At 45.8% G+C, this 20,519-nt stretch overlaps 1 protein-coding gene across 1 annotated transcript; it reads right to left on the minus strand.

Moving 5' to 3' along the window:
• Positions 1–8,700: 8,700 nt before the first annotated feature.
• Positions 8,701–9,900, minus strand: GJA8 (gap junction protein alpha 8). The gene has a single exon (XM_036385430.1). The coding sequence runs from the start codon at positions 9,898–9,900 to the stop codon at positions 8,701–8,703; it is 1,200 nt and encodes a 399-aa protein (XP_036241323.1).
• Positions 9,901–20,519: the final 10,619 nt, after the last annotated feature.

Below are 20,519 nucleotides of genomic sequence, written 5' to 3' on the forward strand. Positions count from 1 at the left end.
GTGGCGGCGCTGCGCAGGTGCCCCGCCCTCCTCGCGGCGGGGGCGGGGCCACGGCGGGAAGGCTCCGCCCCCTGGCGGGCCCGGCCACGGGTGGGGAACATGGCGGTGCCGCCGTGAGGGGGTGGAGGGGGCACCGGAGCCCTTCGGCTGCCCCTGCGGAACTCAGCTGCCCTAAAAGCCGCGGGAAGGGCACCCGCTGCCAGGCCTGGGGGCAGAAGGAGGTGTGCGAGGCACAGATAGAAGGGCAGAGTGAACACCGAGCTCTGAGGGGGACAGGGACCTGTTGGAGCGAGTCCAGAGGGAGCCACCGAGTTACTTGGAGGGATGGAGCACCGCTCATCCCTCCTCAGGCTTTCCTCAAAAGGCTGAGGAAATTGGGATTGTTCAGCCTGCACAGAGACGGCTTAGGGGTGACCTAATTGCAGCCTTGAAGGGAGCCTGCAAGAAAGACGGAAAGGGGTTTTGTACAGGAGCGTGGAGTGCCAGGACAAGGGGGAGTGGATTCAAACTGAGAGAGGACAGGTTTCGATTAAACATTATATAAAGAAATTCTTTACTGTGAGGGTGGTGAAGCACTTGAACAGGTTTCCCAGAGACGTGGATGCCCCATCCCTGGAAGTGTTTAAGGCCAGGTTGGGTGAAGCTCTGAACAACCTGGTCTAGTGGGTGATGTCCCTATCCATGACACTGGATGATCTTTAAGGTCTCTTAAAGACCCAAGCAATTCTGTGATTCTGCCATTTTACCCTTGCTATGACTCCTCTGCAGGGCAGCAGGGATACCACAATTGCTCCTGGCCCATCTTCCCCCCAAGGGGAGATTGATCTGGAGCCCTCTCCATCCTCCCTCCACGCTGAGAACTGGGCTGCCGGTGCCTTTCAGGACTTGCAATTACAATATACCAAGGAATGGGGCCAGAAGGGAAGCAAAAGTGCAGACAGGGAATTTCCTGATGGCTATCGGTGTGAGATCCAATCCTTCATGTCACAGTCATGTTCCCACTTGACCCTCATGGCGTCTGAATCTTTACTTTTTTCCTCTTAAGTACACACCTTGAGGAAATGGCCTCAAGTGGCACCAGGGGACATTCAGATTTGACATTAGGGGGAGAAAAAATCACAGAAAAGATTGTAAATCATTGGAACCGACTGCACAGGGAAATGGTGGAGTCACCATCGCTGGAAATGTTTGAAAAACATGGATATGGAGCTTGACAACATGGTTTGAGGGTGGTGCTGGATTGGCAATTGGACTTGATGATCTTGGAGGCCTTTTCCAACCCTAATGATTCTGATTCTATGATTCTAACCATTGCCACTCAAAACTCTCTGTATTCAGAATAATAAACAGGAAGAGGAGAATCAAATTGTGAGTTTAACAAAGCACAGAGCCCCTGCTGACTGAAAATCAGAAAACTTTATTTGTTACAACTCATTTCACTAAGAAAACAAATCTATGTTTGGTTGTGCCGAGACACCAGATTAGTCCCACAGTCTCTGACTGTTTGGCTTTCTGTCTTGCTCTCAGACCTCTTGGTTTGAAATTTGTCCCCTTATCTGCAGTATTGCAAAGAGAAGAAAACATTCAGTCTTCATGGAGAAATTACCTGAAGGAGCAGGTTATTGTATCTGATCTGAGACCTTTTGTTTTACACCTCCTGGTACCACTGCCAGTTAATGCAGAGCTGAGATCAGACCTTGCCTGTTCTTTCTTTCTGTATCTGCTACTTTAAAACTGTTGTTTCCTAAAGTGATGAGATTCCTGAGTTTGGAGGGATTTGTGGTTGTTTTGTTCTGTGTTGGTAGGTTGTGGGGCAAGGTTAGCTGTTGGTTGCCTTTTAGAGACCAAGGTTAAGAGGAAATCCTTTAAAAAGAAGTTCTACAGAGCCAAATTCTGATCTTGTTTATGCCTTGGCAACTTAACTTCCACACAAGGGTAAAAAACAAGGCAGAGTTTGGCCATAGGTCTTAAACTTTCTTCTTTGCATGTGTTTGGAAATAGGCTTGAAACATGCCTCTGCTTAGCTGTGAATTACTGATCCCTGGGCCTTGGGAGAAACACACAGGGAACAAGATAATTCCTGCAGGGAAAACCCAGCCCTACACCCACCTCTCAGCCCCTGGGCTTCTCCTTCAGGGACGACAAAAAGTGTGAAAAGAAAATGGGGAATTTATTTTGTGCTGTTCCTCCTCACGCAGTCACTGATGCGCATGCGTGGGGAGAAGGGTCCGTGGCCCTCCACAGGTACAAAGGCAGCTTCTCAGTTGCAGTTGTTCTTCCACATATTATAGTGAATGAAGCTATTTTGTGTTCACTTTGTAGAGAGAACCGAAATCAAGCCTTTTAAGTAATGCAGGAAGGTGCAGAATATCAAATTAAATCATGGGGTTTGGCCAAGAGTATATTTAGAAATCACTCAGGTTTCCAGAAGGTGCTACGGGGCATATTTATGACAAATAGCCTTAGCTGGCAGCCAGCCACCCATTTTCTTTTTAATTCTCTCCTGAGGTTTTCATAAACAAGAACTCTGAAGCTGGAAGCATTCCCACATCATTCTGATTTCTGCATTTCCTTTGAGTTTATATTTGATGAATTCAGGTGATGATGTTCACTGGCAATTCATGGATTCCTTTACAGGGTTGTCTGTGACTCTTTTGTGAACTAACATGTGTGTATTGAAAAACTTACCTGAGCATTTTTCTATATAGCTTTTCCACCTTGGAAGCCAATAAATGCCTGGTTTGCTTTCACTGTACCAAGCTGGATCTAGCAAGGCAGAGGCCAACACTCTTTGTTTTTTTTTCAAAATGTTCTGTCAGTAGCTCTGTAATCACCATTTCTATTCAGTGCTGCTTCATCCCAGATCAGCAAGCTTTAAAACACACAGGTTTTTGTTGACAGAATGTTAAAATGCAGTCCTCTGCACTTTCAGATGGATTTAAAGGCACACTTGACACTGAAGTTAAAATATGGAAAGACCTAAGCCATACTCTCTTTTTTCTTTTTCTTTTTTTTTTTTTTATTTTATTTATAATGCTTTTTCCAAACCAGTTACACAACACGATTCTGGCCTCAAGCAGCTTTTGTAGCTACCAAACACCATTTCATAGAATCACAGAATCATAAGAATAGTTTGGGTTGGAAGGGACCTTGAAGATCATCCAGTTCCAAACCCCTCCCATGGGCAGAGACACTTTCCATCAGACCAGGCTGCTCAGAGCTCCATCCAGCCAGGCCTTGAGCACTTCACCAGCTGATTCTGTGTGTGCATCAGCCTCTGCTGGTGCCTGGGGAGGTGCTGTGGCCTTTGGGACAGCCTAAACCAGCTCCACCAGAGCACCCCAAGAGAGGCAGGGAGTGCCCTACATGTGTCACTCCACCATGCAGTGGCTGCACTGAGCTTTCAGCATGGGATATCCCGTGGGATAGATAGTTCAGGCTGGAAGGCATCACCTGGCCCAACCTCCAGTTCAGTACAGTCAGATTTGGATGCTCAGTGCTTTCTCCAGCCAAGCTTCATCCCCCAAGGATGAAGATCCCACCATGTCTCTGGACACCTGCTTTAGTGCTGAACCACTCTCCATCTGAACATTTTTTTTTCCTTGTCAGAGTTTTTTTAGGCAAAATTTTCCTTTGCTGCTCATTGTGATTGTTGCCTCTGATTTTTTGCTGTGCACATCTATCAAGAGTCTGCCTCCATCTTCCCTGGAATTCCTCTCCCTTAGGAACCTGAAGAAAGCACTTAGGGCTCCCAATGCCCTCAGCCCCCTCCTCTCCAGGCTGAACAAACCTCCTGTGTCTCTTTGTGCAGCAGGCTGCTGAGAGGAAAGCTCAAATTGTTGACAGATACATAAGTCTTGCCTCTTCTAGTGAAATAGGCTGGTGCCAAGCTAGTGGCAAGGAAAGGATTGTGTGCCAGGCTATGTCTTGGCAAAGCTGACACATACTCACTTGCCATGGTTACTGCTCAGCTGTGTGAGCACATTTGGTGTTGGCAAAAAGCCTTTCCTGAGCCATGTTAAAAGGTACAGCACACACAGAGCCCAAGGAATGGCAATGTCATTCTGTTGGGGCGAAAAATCATTCCAATACTTGGACAAGTCCCCTGATTTTGGTACATTTATCCAGCCCTGGCCCTCAGGAAATCTGGCACCATATACTGTTTTATCACAGCTGCCTTGGGCTTACAGGAAGGCTTTAGTGTAGTACTCATGGATGTTCCTGCCTTTACTAAACAAAACTAAGCCTAGGCTAGGATTACTTTCAGTTGTCAGCCTGAAAAGCCATTTTCTATACAAAACAGCAAACTGCCACTTTTTTTTTTCAGCATTGTGTGACACAGCTGCTCTTTAAATGTAAAACTGCACAGTCAGTGAGTTACTGAGCAGCAGGAGAGATAGGGCTTCCCCCACCATTAAGTAGATTTGATGCCCACACAGACCTAGAGAGCAGAGATCCCCCAAATCTCTCCTCTCCTGCAGGAGAAGGAATCTGCACCGCACTGTGTTTCAGCACTGAGAGGCTGTGGATGTCGGTCTCTGTGGCTCTGAGTGGTTTAAAACAGAAGCCCAGCGATATTCTGTATGATACAACCCTCTGCCACATGCCTTGCAAGCACCTCAAAACTGTCAGAGCTCCACCAACCTGAACCAAGTGCTCCAGGAACTGCCTTATTTAAGCACAAATGCTGCCCCAGAGTGGATGCTGGGGATGGAGAAGAGGGGTCCACATCACCACACTGTCACCACAGCTTCATACATGGCCTTGGCTAAGGTGGGACACATGGGTGAGGGAATCAGTAAAGTCTTTTTTACCCATGGCAAATCCACATCCATGTTAATGTTGTCAGTGCAGTGCAGTGTTCACATTTCCAAACTACTGCCCTTCTGGTTGAGGAGTCATATATTACCCAAGTTAGCAGTTCTGCCAATAAATAACAAGGATACCATGCATTTCAGCAGTGCTTTTCATCAGATCATTCCTACTTACTTTACAAACAGAATTAAGGAAGCCTCACAACATCCCTGTGAGGTAGGTGGAAATTCTTACACCCATTTTACAGGTGGAGAAAAAGGCACCGAGAGGTAAAGTGATTATCACAGCAAGTCAGAAGCAGAGCTGGAAATAAATCTAAGATTATTATCCTAGGTCCACTGCTCTAGACACTAGAGAACACCAACCCCCACATGCTATTGTAAGCTAAGAGACTACCTTGCTCTTCTACTTTCACTTCCTTTGGTGATTTTGACACTTGCATCTTATGCTCCTTGCAGAGAGCCATGTGATCAGTTAGGAATTTATTTGCACAGGGAGCCAAAGGGGTAAACACACCTTTAAATTATTCAGGCATGGCTCTAATTGTCCAGTGGTTTCCCCCTTCCCAAGGAAATAATATTCCCTATTCATCATATATATCTTAATGTTTTGCTAAGTTATTTTTTGAGTAGAATCATACACTGCATCCACAGCTCTGAGGCTGTTATGCAACTTCACTAGGAATTTCTTGAATAAACTATTAAGTTTGTCTCATTGAGAGGGAATAAAGCACATTTATGTGCTATCACATTCAGAAATAGCAACAATCCTTTGCTCATCTGTAGGGCTTTCCATCCAAGGACCTCCCTTTCCATAAGTAGCACGACATGTCAGGCCTCACATCATGATTGTCAGGTAGGAAATTATTCCCAATTGCACAAGAAGGAAGAATGACTTGCTGCCAGTCCCACAGAGATTTCCTTGCAGAGATGAGGCTGAGTGCCAAAGACTGGACTGTTCCTGCCCCCTTTGCTGAGCAGCACTGTCCTGATGCCATGGCCCGTGCTTGGTGGCTACAGATTCACTGCCAGCCAGGCAATGTACTTGAAAACTGACTTTAAAATAAAAAATAAAAAATCAAGAAGCAGTTGAGTGGATGCAGGAGGAAAATGCCAGCTTCTTCTTGTGCTGTTGGGACCCAGAGGAAAAAAGGAGCATTCCTGTGGCAGCTGGGAGAGAACTACTGTGTCCATGGAGCACGCTGCACATGGTGCATTTTACTGAGGCTCTCCAGTGGAAAAGGACATAATTAACATGTGGTGATTAAAGACTGCCCTGCCTGACAGCCTTGTTATGAACCATGTACTCCTGATGAACAAGCACTCATCTTTAAGTAGTCCTGTAGTGTAATGAATGTATGAATGTCAGAGATCAGCAGTGGAATTGTTAAGTAACTACAAGTCAGCAGGGGTGGGTGTGATTCAAGCAGTCCAGTACCCTGGTATCTGAAAGGGTCAGATGCTCTGATGCAGATACCTCACATAAACTGTAACAAGGTTGTGGTTTTTACCTGCAGTAAAGTGTTTCCAACCCCCTTCAATAAGTGGGCTGGTTGATGCTTAGAATAATTCAAACTCTTATCTCTTTCTATGGAGAAAATAAAATAAATCCCATCTAGTGTAAGTGTGGTGATTGTGTTGTTCATCTAAATCTTAGCCCTTTCTTTAGTTCTAATATCTTGAACTGGGCACAGTGGACTCTTTCTGCTGAAAAACATTCTCTTCCCTCATTGTGATAACAGTTCTCTGTTTCTGTATTAAGAGAGTGGATAAATGGCAGCCTCCAGGCTCTCTCTCTGCACGTGTTGCTTTGTCATATTCCTTCCCAAAACTGAGGAGGGACCTTCCAGTCTTCCTTCACAAGGAAGGACACCCAACAGCCTTTGTCTAAGGAAAAAAAAGGTTTTGACCTCAGCCTGCAAACCTTGGGAAGATACACAGGCCCAAGAGGAGCAAAAGGATGAATAGTGTTAATAAAAAAATAAAAAAAAAACAAAGGAAAAAACAAAAACAATACGTGACACCTCTGTGGCGGATGAAGAATCCCAATGCACCCTACAAACTTTCTACATATGTACAGCTTATTGTCACTCAGCAGTGAAGTCCGGCCAGGCAGGGAACTCCACCAAAGGGGTGGTGGGATCAGGACTGACTGTTCTGGGGCTGGGACAGGGCCCAAGCCTGCCCAGGGCTCTCACAGACTCCCATTTGCCTTTCCTGGGCTTTGAGTCAGACCTGCCACAATGGGAGGCCGCAGTGGGGCTTTTCTAGCTGATGGCGGGATGAGTTTGATGCATTGTGCCAAAGACCTTTTTTCCCTGACCTGGATTAGAGCCTGCCCTGGGAACAATGGGATGGGCTGCAGCCCAGCAGAAAGAATTTGCTGAGATGGCAGGGTCTGAGGTTTGCAGAGCAGAGCAGAGTGCATACCTGCACTTTTTTGGCATGGGGCTCAGTTTTGGGGGGGACGTAGCTGTTAACCTGAAGCTTTTGAACGCATTGCTGCAGTGTCCCAGCCAAGAGTTGCTGCTGTAGTCCTAAAATTAGAAATCTATATTAGACATCTAAACATTTGCAAGCACATCATTTTCTGCCTTCTGTAAAAAAAAGATTTTTCTGAGTCTCTGAGAGTTCTGTACAGACCTGTTGGCACAAAAGGTCTAAGTCATCTTTTGAAAGGCGTTGTCTTACTTGACCAAGACTTTGGCATTTAATGGAGGAGTACCCCACTGAATGGCTCCTGTCTGTCAAATTAAAAACAAAGGCTGTCAAAAGACTTTTAGCATATCAGTCTTTTCAAACTTGACCAACCAGTTTTGTATTTAGAAGTTTAAAAAGTCACATAGCTACCCAGACCCCTGGTTTAGGTTCACAGGTGCCTTCAGGACTCTGTACCTGAGATTTGCTGAGTGCCTGGGAGCCTGGAAGCTTCAGGAACTGAACACTTGTCAGGATCATACCATGAAGGCTTGTATTTGGTTTCATGCTCTGGGGGCTATAGCTGTCCCCTCCTTTCTCAGAAGATTTTTTTTCCCTCTTGCTTGGCTAAATCTAGTTTCAAATTTTTAAGTCACAAGGCTACAAGTAAAAAATATTACTTGAATTTATTCTTTCCAGTGTTCTGAACTAGTCTCAGGGCTGGATGACCCTCTTGGGAACAAATACTCCATCTCTGGGCATCTGCTAAGTCCTAGTAAAGAGCTACTGTTAACCTTGCCCACTGTCAATATCGCTTGAACAGCAGAAATATTTTTGACCAGGGAAAATATATTTACCTAACTCAGATATGCATTCACAGAGAAATTTGGAACATTTTTGCCTTTATTTTCTGAATAAAGAAGGGAAGTTGGGCTTAGTATTTTAGTGTGTTGATGCCAAGCATAGAATTCACTTTGTGAATTAAATAACTGCAATTCCATGCCAACAGCAAAGGGGAGATCTGCTCAGTAAGCCATAAGAGGAAACAGAAAGAGAAAGACTAGATACAGTTGTTGATCAGTCTTTCCCCTCACTGGCTGAAAGACAGATCCGCCCCACATTCCTAGAGAAATGTGGAACACAAGGCTTTCAGTAAATATGATCACAGTGGCAACATTTGGGTATCACTGCCATGTTAGGCTTTAAAATACATCAGTTATGTGTACAGTGTAGATCTTACTTACTGTAAGGAGTGAGCTGGCATGTGGAAACAGGGAAATACAGGGACATATGGGGCAAATAAGGCACTGATACCATGGTAGTACCTTTCCAGTTGAGAATCATAAAAGGAAATAATATTCAAGTGGCCATTTTAGCTCTTTGCTTAAAAATATCTTTTGATTCTTTCTCTATCTCTCCTTTTCTCTTCAACCTTTTCCTTGTCATGTGCTCCCCGCATCCTGCACCTTCATACAGTCAAATCATCTGACCTGGCCCGGCTGCTGGCTTTACTTAGCCTGCTCAGGGGTCTCATATCAGCGGCAAGTTCAGCAGGTGCTGAAGGCCCTTCCACTTCATCTCTCACCGCCTCCTCTTCTGCTTTCTTCACCCCTGGCTCTTCCTGAGGCCCTGGCTGCTCCACCTCTCGTTCCTCCTCCTCTGCTCGTACCTTCTCCTCTTCTGGTTCCTTCGCTTGCGCGTACGACGGTAACCTCTCATCGAATGCCCTGGAGAGATCTTCCAGTGGTCCCATCCCAATCTTCTCCTCAAACTCATTGTAGGCTGATGGAAGGGGGCTGGGCTCAACCCCTACTTCCGTGAGAGGGAAATAGTGGGACACTGGCTTCTCTTCTTCCAGCAGCTTGTAGCCTTTGGCCTTTGGGATGGAGGGGACTGCGATGGCGTGGAGGGGCTTCTCGGGGACCTCTCCAAGCTGCTCCTCTGCCGGCCTCCTCAGAGCCCTCCGGATTCTTTTCAAGATCAAATGACTGATCTCCACCAGGTTGAGGAAGAGGGACACGGAAGCCACCACCAGCATGAACATAATGAAGATGGTCTTCTCCGTGGGCCTGGAGACAAAACAGTCCACAAGATTGGGACAGGGCCACCGCCCGCAGCGGTAAAGGGGGAGAATTCGGAAGCCATACAGGAAGTACTGACCTACTATGAATCCCACCTCAAAGAGGGTTTTGAAAATGATGTGGAAGATGTAGGTTCTCAGGAGAGTACCTTCCAGGCGAAACTTCTTGGTTCCATCAGGGTTGTTGCCTTTGTTTTGGTTTGGAGCCAGGGGCAGCTTCTCTTCATCCACCTCAGCTTGCTGGCGCCTCTCAGCTTCCTCCCTCTCTTTCCTCTTCTCCTCCATGCGGACGTGGTGCACAGCATGCCCGAAGTACATTAGCGAAGGGGTGGATACAAAGATGATCTGCAGGACCCAGAGCCGGATGTGGGAGATGGGGAAGGCCTCATCGTAGCAGACGTTCTCACAACCAGGTTGCTGGGTGTTGCACACAAAGTCTGACTGCTCGTCCCCCCACACGAGCTCGGCAGCCGTGCCCAGGATCAGGATGCGGAAAATGAAGAGCACTGTCAGCCAAACTCTCCCGATGACAGTGGATTGCTCGTTCACCTGCTCTAAAATGTTCCCCAAGAAACTCCAGTCACCCATTTCTTACGGTCTAAAGGAAGAAAAAACAAAGAGAAAGACCACAAATTATGCTAAATTTTAAAGATTTCAGGTTCTCCCGCTGATGTCTTTTGTTGCTTTGAGAACAGAAAGGCAGGCGGTTGCTTGCTCGCTGATTTGCCTGTTCACAATGATTTATTAGCAGAAGAAGGGCTGGGAAGCCAGAGCAAGCTGCCTGCTAAATTCTTCCTTCTATGGCTCTAAATGGGCAATTACTTTTCAGCCAGGGAGTATATTTATCTCCTTTTGCAGGTGAGAGTCTTCTGTAGGCTCAGTTCTGTGAGTCTGCTTAGATTTTGTACACGTACAAACATTCACCAGCAATACAGTGGAACAGATTTATCAGCAGGCAGCTGCAGTGGTTAGAAGAGAGTGTGAAGCTTTCAAGCACACAAATGCTTCTGCACCAGAACCCCTCTTGGGTCGAACAGATCTCAAATCTGAACCCATATTGCACCTAAACAAACCTGAATTCTCTCCAGGTTGCAAACGTCAATTCTACTTCAGCAATCACTGTTAGGTAAGAACAGCAATTACAACACCATTACTGTGGTAGTAATGCTGTATAAGCTTAACAACTACTATATGGATTAGTTTTGCTGTATAGAATATGTTATATGCAATATAATTATTTAGTGCTATTGGGGCTATTCTTTGCATCTCCTTCTGAAGCCAGTTACCGCACTGACAGTGGAACCAACTTGGGAAAACACCAAGGTCTCTAACTGGGACCTAAAATGCTATTTGCTGTCTCTAAAATGTCAGTGCCACTATCTCAGGCTAACACAGAGCTGGAAGCCAGCTGCAGATACACTATTGGAAAGCTAAGGCAGTCATCCATTTTCAAGTAATGCAAGTCAAATAATACATCTGTCATTACTTTTGCATGATAAGAAATTATTTCTAGGTCAGGGTTTCATTCTGCATGTCCTGAACTTCCCACTATATAATTTCAGGCAAGGGAAGATTTATGAATGAGGAAAATAGAGATGAAAGTTGTTTTGTATGGGTTGATTTAACACATCACAGCAGTCTAAAGTCTCTGAGGAATGTGGAATATTACAGTGGCCCAGAAAGACCAACTTGTAGAGCATGACAAGTGAAACAGGGAGCATTATTCATAAAATAGCTGTTCACAGGGATCTAGAATTTCATCTCTTAGATACTACCTCCATCTGTAGTTCCCTAAATGCAGACACATACACAAGCACTTGGAAAAGGAAGGTACAGTCAACAGCATGAAAATCTGAGTATCTAAACTTCCCTCCTCCTTCAGATACCACTGGGATATAATTGTGATGCCATATGTTGTGGCACACCAACGCATACCAGCCTGTTTCAACTACTCTGTGTACGTAGTCACACACAAAATATTGAGAATTCTATGGCTCGGGGGAATTTCACAAATTTTCAATCAAAAAAAAAAAACCACAAACCCCCCCCCCCACATACTTATGATGGCATTTTTCTAAAGCAAGATGGACTCATATTCCTTGCCTACAAACCTCACAATATTTTTACCTTGGACAGCCACGTTAGAAAATGAAGAACAGAACACAGTTCCTTCAGCTTGCACAAACACCTCGCATACATAAGTGGCAAACATATAATTTAATCACCAAGGAAAATTGCTACTTTCTCAGTCATTAAAGTTGTGTAAAGAAGTGTGTTAATGTCAGCGCTTACATTAACAAGTCTAGCAGAAGATTATGCTGTTTACATACATTATCTAAACTGATTTAAACATCCTCTTTCTGCAAATTCACAGAGCAAAGTACACCCTACAGTTACCAATCACGTGCAGCTGTGTAAAAAACATGACTACACACAGTACAAGCTTCATTGTCCCCCAGGCACCTCGGTTACCTTCATCTCCTTCTCTCCCTGTGAGTCACACTGATATCTACGCTACCATTTGAGCATTACCACTGCAGCCCTCAAGAGCAACATTCTAGGTGTCATAAACCTCATCACACAGAAAACTCACTGTGCAAGAGAAGAGAAAATAGAGAAAATGCTTCCTGTCTAACTCCATCACACATCTTGCTCGCAGCTTGCTACATTTGGCCGAGCCCTCCCTGAGATCCCTTCCAACTGGGCATGTTCTTCACAACTCTGCCATGCCCATCCCCTCTGGTTTCTGCAAGTGAAGTGGTTTGAGGTTGCTCACTCAGTTCAACTGGGAGCAACAATATTGGGTGGAGGGATGAGGAGCAGCACAACCAGTTTGAACGTCTGGGTTCCACCTGCAAGCACTCAGCCCCTCCAGCCTCAAAAACAAAGTGGGTAAGCAGGGCATTTAGGTAGTAGCCACTCTCCCCTGAAATTGCCTGTCACGAGGAAAGAGCAGGACTCTGCCTGAGCCCTCTCAGAGCCAGCAGAGGGGTGTTGTGGGCTCTCCCAGGCTGGCTGCAGACCCCCACCCTGCTCCCAGCCATCACCACCTGCGCACAGCACCGGCCAAAGGGGCCCAACAGGTTAAGGGTGTTGAGCAAGCAACTTGCCGCTGTCAGAGGCTCCACCGAAGAAACGTGTCCCCCTCCTCTCTTGGCACTCTGCAGGGAAGAGTGAACTTTTGTCTCTCTTCTTCCCTACCCTAAAAGCCCCAATCTTGTCGCACGACTGAGCAGATATGACTGAATTGGCTCTGATGGTGGGTTTTAGTTGCCCTGCAATATTTAAGCTCCGAGCCAGACGGCTTTATGAAGTGAATGACAGTCAGTGACGTGGGGAACAATAGGGAGAAAAAAAATAGAGAGAGAGAGGCAGAGACACAGAGAGGAGAGTCCACTGAACATGAAAAAGCAGAGGGGGGAGAGGAACAGGCAGCAGGCAGTGAAAACCTAATACATGCATAAATGGGAGCTTGCTCAGTTAAGCAGGGACCAAAGCATCTCTGCAGTTCCACTGTGGTTCAGCACAGCTCTGTGTGTGTCCACACTCACTGGTCTTTAGGTGCTGTGGTGTGGCAGGTGAAAAGGGAACACCAAAATCTCTGATAGTGACAGCATTAATTGAATTAATTTGCTACACTATGCCCAAATCTGACAGACAAGTTTCATTACTGATTTTCAGGCAGATTCTGAAGTACTGGATTTGTATTTGGCATTATCAGATACTTTGGTTTGCTCTTTAACATCTTTTACCTGAAAAAAGCAGCAGAATGGAAAAACAAGATTACCAGTCAATATTAATCAAAGCTGAGAAAGACCAATTTTATAGCCTCACCTCTCAGTGTCTCAGCTCTGCTTAGTTTTTCCTCCAAATGCATCTTGCATGTGCACATGCATAAAGAATGTCTAAACCAAACTGTTTTGTTAAGGACCGTAGCTGAATTCCAGCAGCCCAGCACACAGGAATGTTTCCCCAGGCACACTTGCCTGCCACCAGCCACCTGCATAAATGCTGGAGAGGCCGGAGAAGAGAGGAACCACAGGCTCAGTAACGCATCCACAAGTACAACTAAATGCCCTGAGAGTTTTAATTACAAGTCAAAGGCTATAACCTTACTCTGAGGTATGGTTTTTGTAGTCTTTCTGGAAGCATTGATCAGAATGTGCTCTTGGTGCTCAGCCCTGAAGAAAAAGAGGATTACTGGAAGCAAGATTTGTTAAGCAGTGATACAGATGCCAAGCTCATAAAGTGATGAAGCAGCAAGTACCTCTCCTCTCTCTTTATGCAAACTCAACACTGAATTTAATTTCCCAGAATGACATTGGGAGACACTCTGTCTCCAGAAATGCTGTCATTTGAATGAGATATTAAAACATGAGGGACACAAAATTTTGTACCTTCAAACCAACAGTTTCAGGCCACTCTTCTGTGTTTCTGGGCATTTGTGTCCATGTAAGTTCAGAGCTTCATCTCAGGAGTTGTCTTCCCAAACAGCTTTTAGGCTGATTTGCAGAGCCCCAGGATCCAAAGCACAACTGGAAGCAGAGATGATGATTTTCAAAGTGGATTTCAAAAGAGCTAAGGCATAAGTGAGAGATGGAAAAGAGTCATATTTTGCAAGAGGAACCAGTCTGGAGACAAAAGAAAAATCACCCTCAATGTACGTAGTTGGACTGAAATTCATACTCTGAACACCTTAAAAAAATCACTCTCCTAAACAGGAAAGCAGTAGCAGAACATTTTTTAGCCCAGTGCTACATAAAGCATGGGAACAGCCTTCCTGGAGAGAGGACACACGGTGGAGAATTCACAAGTCCCAAGAACACAACATGAACAAGGAAAGGCGTGGTTGGATAAATGAGAGGAGCAAGGAGAGTAAGGAAGAGGAAAGAACACCTTTGTTGTTTTGTTTTGCTATATACTACTGAGATAAACTAGTATCAATGCATGAGTGAGTGGTCATCACTACCACCCTCAACCCCTCTCTGGGAAGCGGTAGAGAGGGAGGAGTAAGCAGTACCACCAGCATCCAGCAATTTTTAGAGAGTGTCTGCAGGCTGGTGCATCACAGAGGGCAGGTGGTTCAGATTGTAAACTGACCATTCCTTCTCAAACCAAAACTCTCTTTTTGGAAAACTCAGCTCTAGCTGAATGTGCACATCCCTTTCTAGGCCTTTTCTCTCTAATATAATGAGCCAAACCCCAAATCTGGTATGTAACTACATGGCTGTAGTCCATCTCTAAATTATATCCAGCTACTGTCAGAGACCTTTCCCATTAACCTTCTCTCCGCCTTTTGCTAACACTATCCAAATATCAAACACTGTCTGACAAGTTGCAGAACAGCTTGCAGTATGCAACTGATGCAGAAATTATATTCAAGTTTGTGATTATTTGGTCTGTGTTACCTTCATCCAAATGATCAGGGCTGACTTTCTTTGGTATCACAGAGTGCAGAGCCTTTAGTATGGGGCACACACAGTTTTACAGGACATTTCTGGTTCGTGGACAACCAGAGTCCCTTCATCTGGAGGCTTTTTATGAAAGCACCACTGAGCTCTGGGTCAGGTTCTCCAGCTCACTAGGGCCTCATTCCTCTGAAGAAAAGGGTCTAAATGAAAATGAAGCTTGGCAGTGAGGAATTTCTGTTGTACTGGGGCTTTGCAGAGACGTGGTTGTTTGAGATGGGCATGAAGAAGAGAAGGCAGAGCACGAGAAGAATAAGACTTGATTCTCTTAGGCACCAGGGTGATGCTGGAAGTCAGGGCTACCTTTGTAGCATGAAAGCAGTTGCTGTGGAAGAAAAGAGTAGAGACCATAAAAGCAAAGGTTGAGAAGACTGGACCTCACAGGCAGCATGTGACAATCACTGAGTCTACAAAAGGACTGCAGCACTGACAGTGCCAGACTGAGGGGCAAACACTTTCAACCTGTGTACCTTGGTATTTATGTTCTCATTAAGCAACCTGTCGATGTGCTGAGTACTTTCATCCCCAAAATCCAGTGCTAAAAATAGTACCAGCTAGTGAAAGTAACACTGTTAACTCACTCACAGTGATTTTTCCTTGCCTTTGGGACTTTTCTTGCCTTCAAAGAATTATGGGCATCTCCTGCACTTTTCAAATACTATTTTCTTAAGGAAAGAAGTTTGCTTCATTGCTGACTTCTCAACCTGTATCTGCTTTGAGGCTGGTGACTGAGCTTCTGTCTCTGGCACCACTGAGTCTGTGAAGTCTCCACTGCAACTCAGCCTTTTGCTCAGAGACTACGAGGTCACTTGGGGAATGTGGGATTTTTCATTCCAAACGGATTTCCAACACAGACATGATGTCAGGACAAGGCAGGGCCATGCTATTGAACAGCTCTGTTCATGCATGATAGCAGATTGGACAATTATATAGAGCACAACCCTGGATAACGATACCCCTCCCTCAAACAAAGTTATCTTCTGGGGATCTGCTTAGCTAGGAAGTGGCACACGCTTCCTGTTCTTCTGCTGAGCACACAAACCTCTCACTCGTGGCTGAGGCTGAGCACTGGGCACATTCAGCCTCCCTACAAGAAACTGGGACCTTCACCCAGTGCTCTTCTCTGCCAGACACTCACCCAGCTCTCCAGTAACATGTCCTTGTCCATGCCAGAGCCAGAGTGATCTATCCTGTCAGCACCAGGAGCAGTCTCCCAGATTTCATCATCTCTCTGCCACCTACTGGTCTCAGAAATCATGTAAAGTGTAGCCAGCCCTGGACAAATCTTTAAGCAAATCTAACCATGTCCCTGCAAGCCTGGCAAATGTCACTGACTGCATTTTTGGGGCCAGGCTCCCAGATTTTTCCAGGACTCTCCAAGCACCAGGTAGATATGAATTGCTGGGGAATGTATTTTGCAAGGGAGGTGCAAGAAAAGCATAAAGAAAAGAGAGGGAGGAAGATATAAAGCATCAAGGAGGAAGAAAATTGGGGAAGTATGTAACAGAGGGGCAGAAACACAGGAGAGGTGAAGATAGGGCTGGGTTGTGCTGAGCCCCTAGTGGAGGATGAATACTTATGGGAAACAGGTTTTTAATTTAAGGGATGGAACCAAGCTAGACAATTAATAAAGATAAGCAGGGCAAAAGTGGAATGCCTTTCAATATCTGTTAAATGCAGTTCTTCTCTGAAAATTACTGTTCTAGGAGGACCTGGGGAATTACAGGCCAGTCAGCCTAACTGTGATACCTAGAGAGATATGGAACCAATTATGAAACAATCAATTTATAAGCAGCTAAAGAACAATAAGCTGATAAGAAACAACCAGCAGGGAATTTTGAAGAACAAATCATGTCAAACCAAGCTAATTTCCTTCTTTGACTAACAGGCCTGGTAGATGAGGAGGAAAGGGTAGGTGTAAAATACTTTGATTTCAGTGAACACTTAAAAAATATCTAGATTACAGGCTCCCAGGGCAGCAAGCAGAGTCACCATGCAGAAGTTACACGGGTTGAAGTGCCATAATCAAGGGTAATTATCAGGGCTTCACTTTTCCAGCTGGGAGAATTGTGTCCCTGAAGTTCTGCCTCCAGGGCTGTTCAGTATTTCCTTGAGTGTCTTGGACAACAGACTAGAGGACAAAAGGAAGAGGATGACAGCTGGGCTGGGGGTCAGCAGTCCCTCCTGAAGGCAGGAGGCTGAAGTGATTGGAATTTGAGAGGAATGTGAGACACTGGGGAGCTGGGTTGCCTCTGCAGAGGTGACTGCACCAAGATGCAGCTCGGGAAAGGTGGCTGCACAGACACCAGGTGTGCTGCTCCAAACCCAGCTGTGACCAGTCCAGCAGAGAGCTGGGGTGGGACCCAGTGTGTGTCTGTTGAGTGAGAGCCCCACAGAAGAAGACAAATCTCAGTCTGAGGTGCTTTAATGCAGGTTTTGTGAATAAGGCAACGGAAGCAATTATTTTGTGCATTTACTTGATACTGCTGAGCTCCCAGCAGGAACAGTGTGTCCACTCCCAGGCACTACATTTTACAGGAGATGCAGACAAGTTGGAGAAAGTCCAAAACAGAACAGCAAAATAAGAGAGGTGGAAAAAAACCCCCATGACTTATAAGGAATGGATAAAATAATTGAGTTTGTTTTCTCTAGGAAAATAACAACAGGGAGGAGAGGCATGATAACAGTCTTCCAGCACATAAACATTTGTTATAATGGGTGGAGAGACTAAACAGTTGTCCCTTACATTCACCAAAAGTAGAAGAGGAAATAATCAGTTTAATTTGCAATAAAAATGATATAGCTAAACATTAGAAAAACACTTTGCAATGGCAAGAATAGCAAAGCACAGCAGCACACTGCTTGGGGAGGCTGTAGAATCACAGGAGGTTTTTATGAAGAGGTAAACAAACATCTGTTAAGGATGAGCTTACCTCATAAGCAGAAAAACAAGCAGGGGGAGAGGGAGGCTTTCTGAGGCTCTATGGCTTTGGGTAGGACCAAAGACCTGAAGAAACCTCAGAGAATTATTTTCAGTTGAAAAAAAACAAAAAAAAAAAAAAAAAAAAGTATGTTGCCACGAGCAAGGAATTCCCCCGGAGTTCATTGTCTCCTCTGGAGTGGGGCTGATGAGCTGGGGCAGCGAGAAGCACGGTGCTGCTGTCCCTCTCAGCCCAGCCATCCCTGCGAGCGGGGCTGTCCCCAGGGCACCTTCGGGGCAGTCACCCACGGTGACAAACGCGTTCTTTGCCTCCAGTGACGGCTCTGAACGCGCTGCAGCTTTAGAGGCGGTGGTTTTTCACCATAAGCCCATTTCCACCAATTCGCTGTTTTGCGGCCCAGCCCAGCCCTCCCCAGCGGTGCTGGTTTGACCGAGGGCCCCGCGCTTGTGCCGGTGCAGGAGCAGCGGAGCGGAGCAGCTCCCGCATCCCGGGCCGCTAGCGGGCGGTGTCTTCTCACCGAGGGATGCTCGGCGGCACCGACAGCGCCACGGGCACGCTGAGCCTCCTCCCGGCTGCACCCCACCTTCCTCCTCTTCGTTCCCTTCCTAAACTTCGTCTGCAGGTACAAAAGTAAGCACGGCAAACGCAGGAGAGCTCTGTGATAAGAGGTTGCATGAGAGGTGATGCTGTACTGACTATACTGAATACCATTTTTTTTTATTATTTTTACAATGGTTAAACAGATGGAGTTAAACTGACATGAAGATCATTTTGATGCCCCAATTTTACCTATTTTTACCTTTGTTGTCAAAGCACCTTTAGTACTAGTAAAATCTGTATTTTCACCTGCACCCGCATCTCCTTCCCAGCAAATGTTTCATAGGTGCACCAGCTGACCTGCATGATCTTCCCTTTAACAATAACATGGTTAATAATAGAAACTTCACTAAAAGTACCTCACTAGTAAAATTCATTACAAGTACAAAGAACAAGTAAGGCGAAAAAGATGAATTCTCATGTGTCAAAGTAGGTGCTGTGCTACTGCAGCAGCACCAGGAAGAGAAGAGTACTCCTTTAGACACATTTCATGGATCAGCATAATTTCACTTAAAACCCAACCAGGCTATTTCTGGAAGCACAGACCTTCACAAGAGTGTGTTGGTTAGAAATTCTAAGTTCTTAGAGCACCTGCAGTGGCATTTCTGAAGAGCAGCACTGGGACAGGGCTCAGAACTCATAGGTAAATTGTTAAACATGCATCATGCAGCAGCCATCATAAACAAAATGCCTTTCCCTAGGTCCCCATATAACCTCCTCTTACCTGTCCCTTTGTTTGCCTCCTGCCCAAAACTTTCCCTCTGGTCACAGAGGTGGAGCACATCACTGAGAAGACACTAAAACACAGGCATGCTGCCTAGTTAAGTGGTCCATGGACTCAAATTTCTCTCAGCATATATTCCAGGTTGTGGCCCTTCCACCAGTGCTGAGACCCTCAGGAGAGGAGCAGAGGAGCTGCTATCAGGAGCTGTGAGCTATCAGGCCAGCCAGGGAACATGTTGCTTACAGCCAGTGTGGGCTATGTGAAGTGGATCCAGGGAAAGCAGTGACAAGTACCTGATAATACTTCTGGTAATTAATTGCTCCAGGCCTGCCAGTAAAAAAGGAGCTAATAATATTTCCCAGCCTCTTGAGGGGATCTCCATATGTTTGTTTTATCAAGACTTTTTGTGCAATCTCTTAACATTCCCGGGCAGGAGGAGCTAGAAGGGACAAAGCTTCTGAAAGATGAGAACAAGTGTGTGTGTGTGGAAGCATCCCCTGTTACCTCCTCACTGACCATGGGCTTTTTTTGCCTCCCAGTTTTTGATGTGGGCTCATTCCCTGCTCCTTTCTCACTTCTTCTGGGCTCTTCTCACACCACCAAGGCCTGCCTTGCTGAGTGGCAGGCTCAGGGCTCTCAGGAGCGTTGTCACCACCCTCTCTCCACCTTTATCTCCCTGCCTTCATTTCCACACCACAGAACCACACAGTGGAGGTGTGCTGTGCACATAGGGTGTGAAGGTGGCCCAGCAGAGCTCACCAGCAGGCCAGGCAGGGATGGGGATGGCAAAGCAGGCCATTATCTCTTCTTCCCATCCCCAGAGATGTGCATACCTGCTGTGCACTCTGGCTGACCTCAGCTTCCCATTTCCCAGAGCAGAGCGCGTTCCCAGCCTCTCTGGAGAGCACATCCGTGGGGATGGTTCCTGTTTCCCTGCCCTTTCAGTCTTCCTGAGCCTGATATGATTGTTTCTTTGGGCACAGTGTGAGAGATGCCAGCAAGGAACGGAAGCCTCTCATGCCTCAGCAATTCATTAAGAAGTAAAGGAGGTTATTGAACTTGGAAGCTGTTGAGCCACTCATTCTCATTTCCTGATCAAGAAGACAACCTGCCCATAGATACATCATTCATCCAGAGGTGTTCAGCATTCACTGAGACAATTTGGCTTCAAACTGATAAACAGCCAGATGGAGGGAGTCAAGGATTATCTACGTACAGAGCTGCCAGAAAGCATAGGTGGGAGAGCCAAAGGGCTTCTCCAGTTTGGAGAGGCCTGGAGTTTTTTTCTTCATCATTTCCAGCAAGCTTCAATCCCTTGCAGCCCTTTACTGCTCAGTGAACATGATATTCTTAGGAGGAATATGGTTAAAGCATGTTGGGATCCTTTTAAAAGAAGCATTAAGACTCTCTGGGGATCCCCTGTCCTGTGTGAAACCTGGCAGAATTTTAAGGAGCTACTTCTATGAAAAACTTCTA

The sequence above is a fragment of the Molothrus ater genome, chromosome 2, assembly GCF_012460135.2.
Source record: "Molothrus ater isolate BHLD 08-10-18 breed brown headed cowbird chromosome 2, BPBGC_Mater_1.1, whole genome shotgun sequence".
NCBI classification, from domain to species: Eukaryota; Metazoa; Chordata; class Aves; order Passeriformes; family Icteridae; genus Molothrus; species Molothrus ater.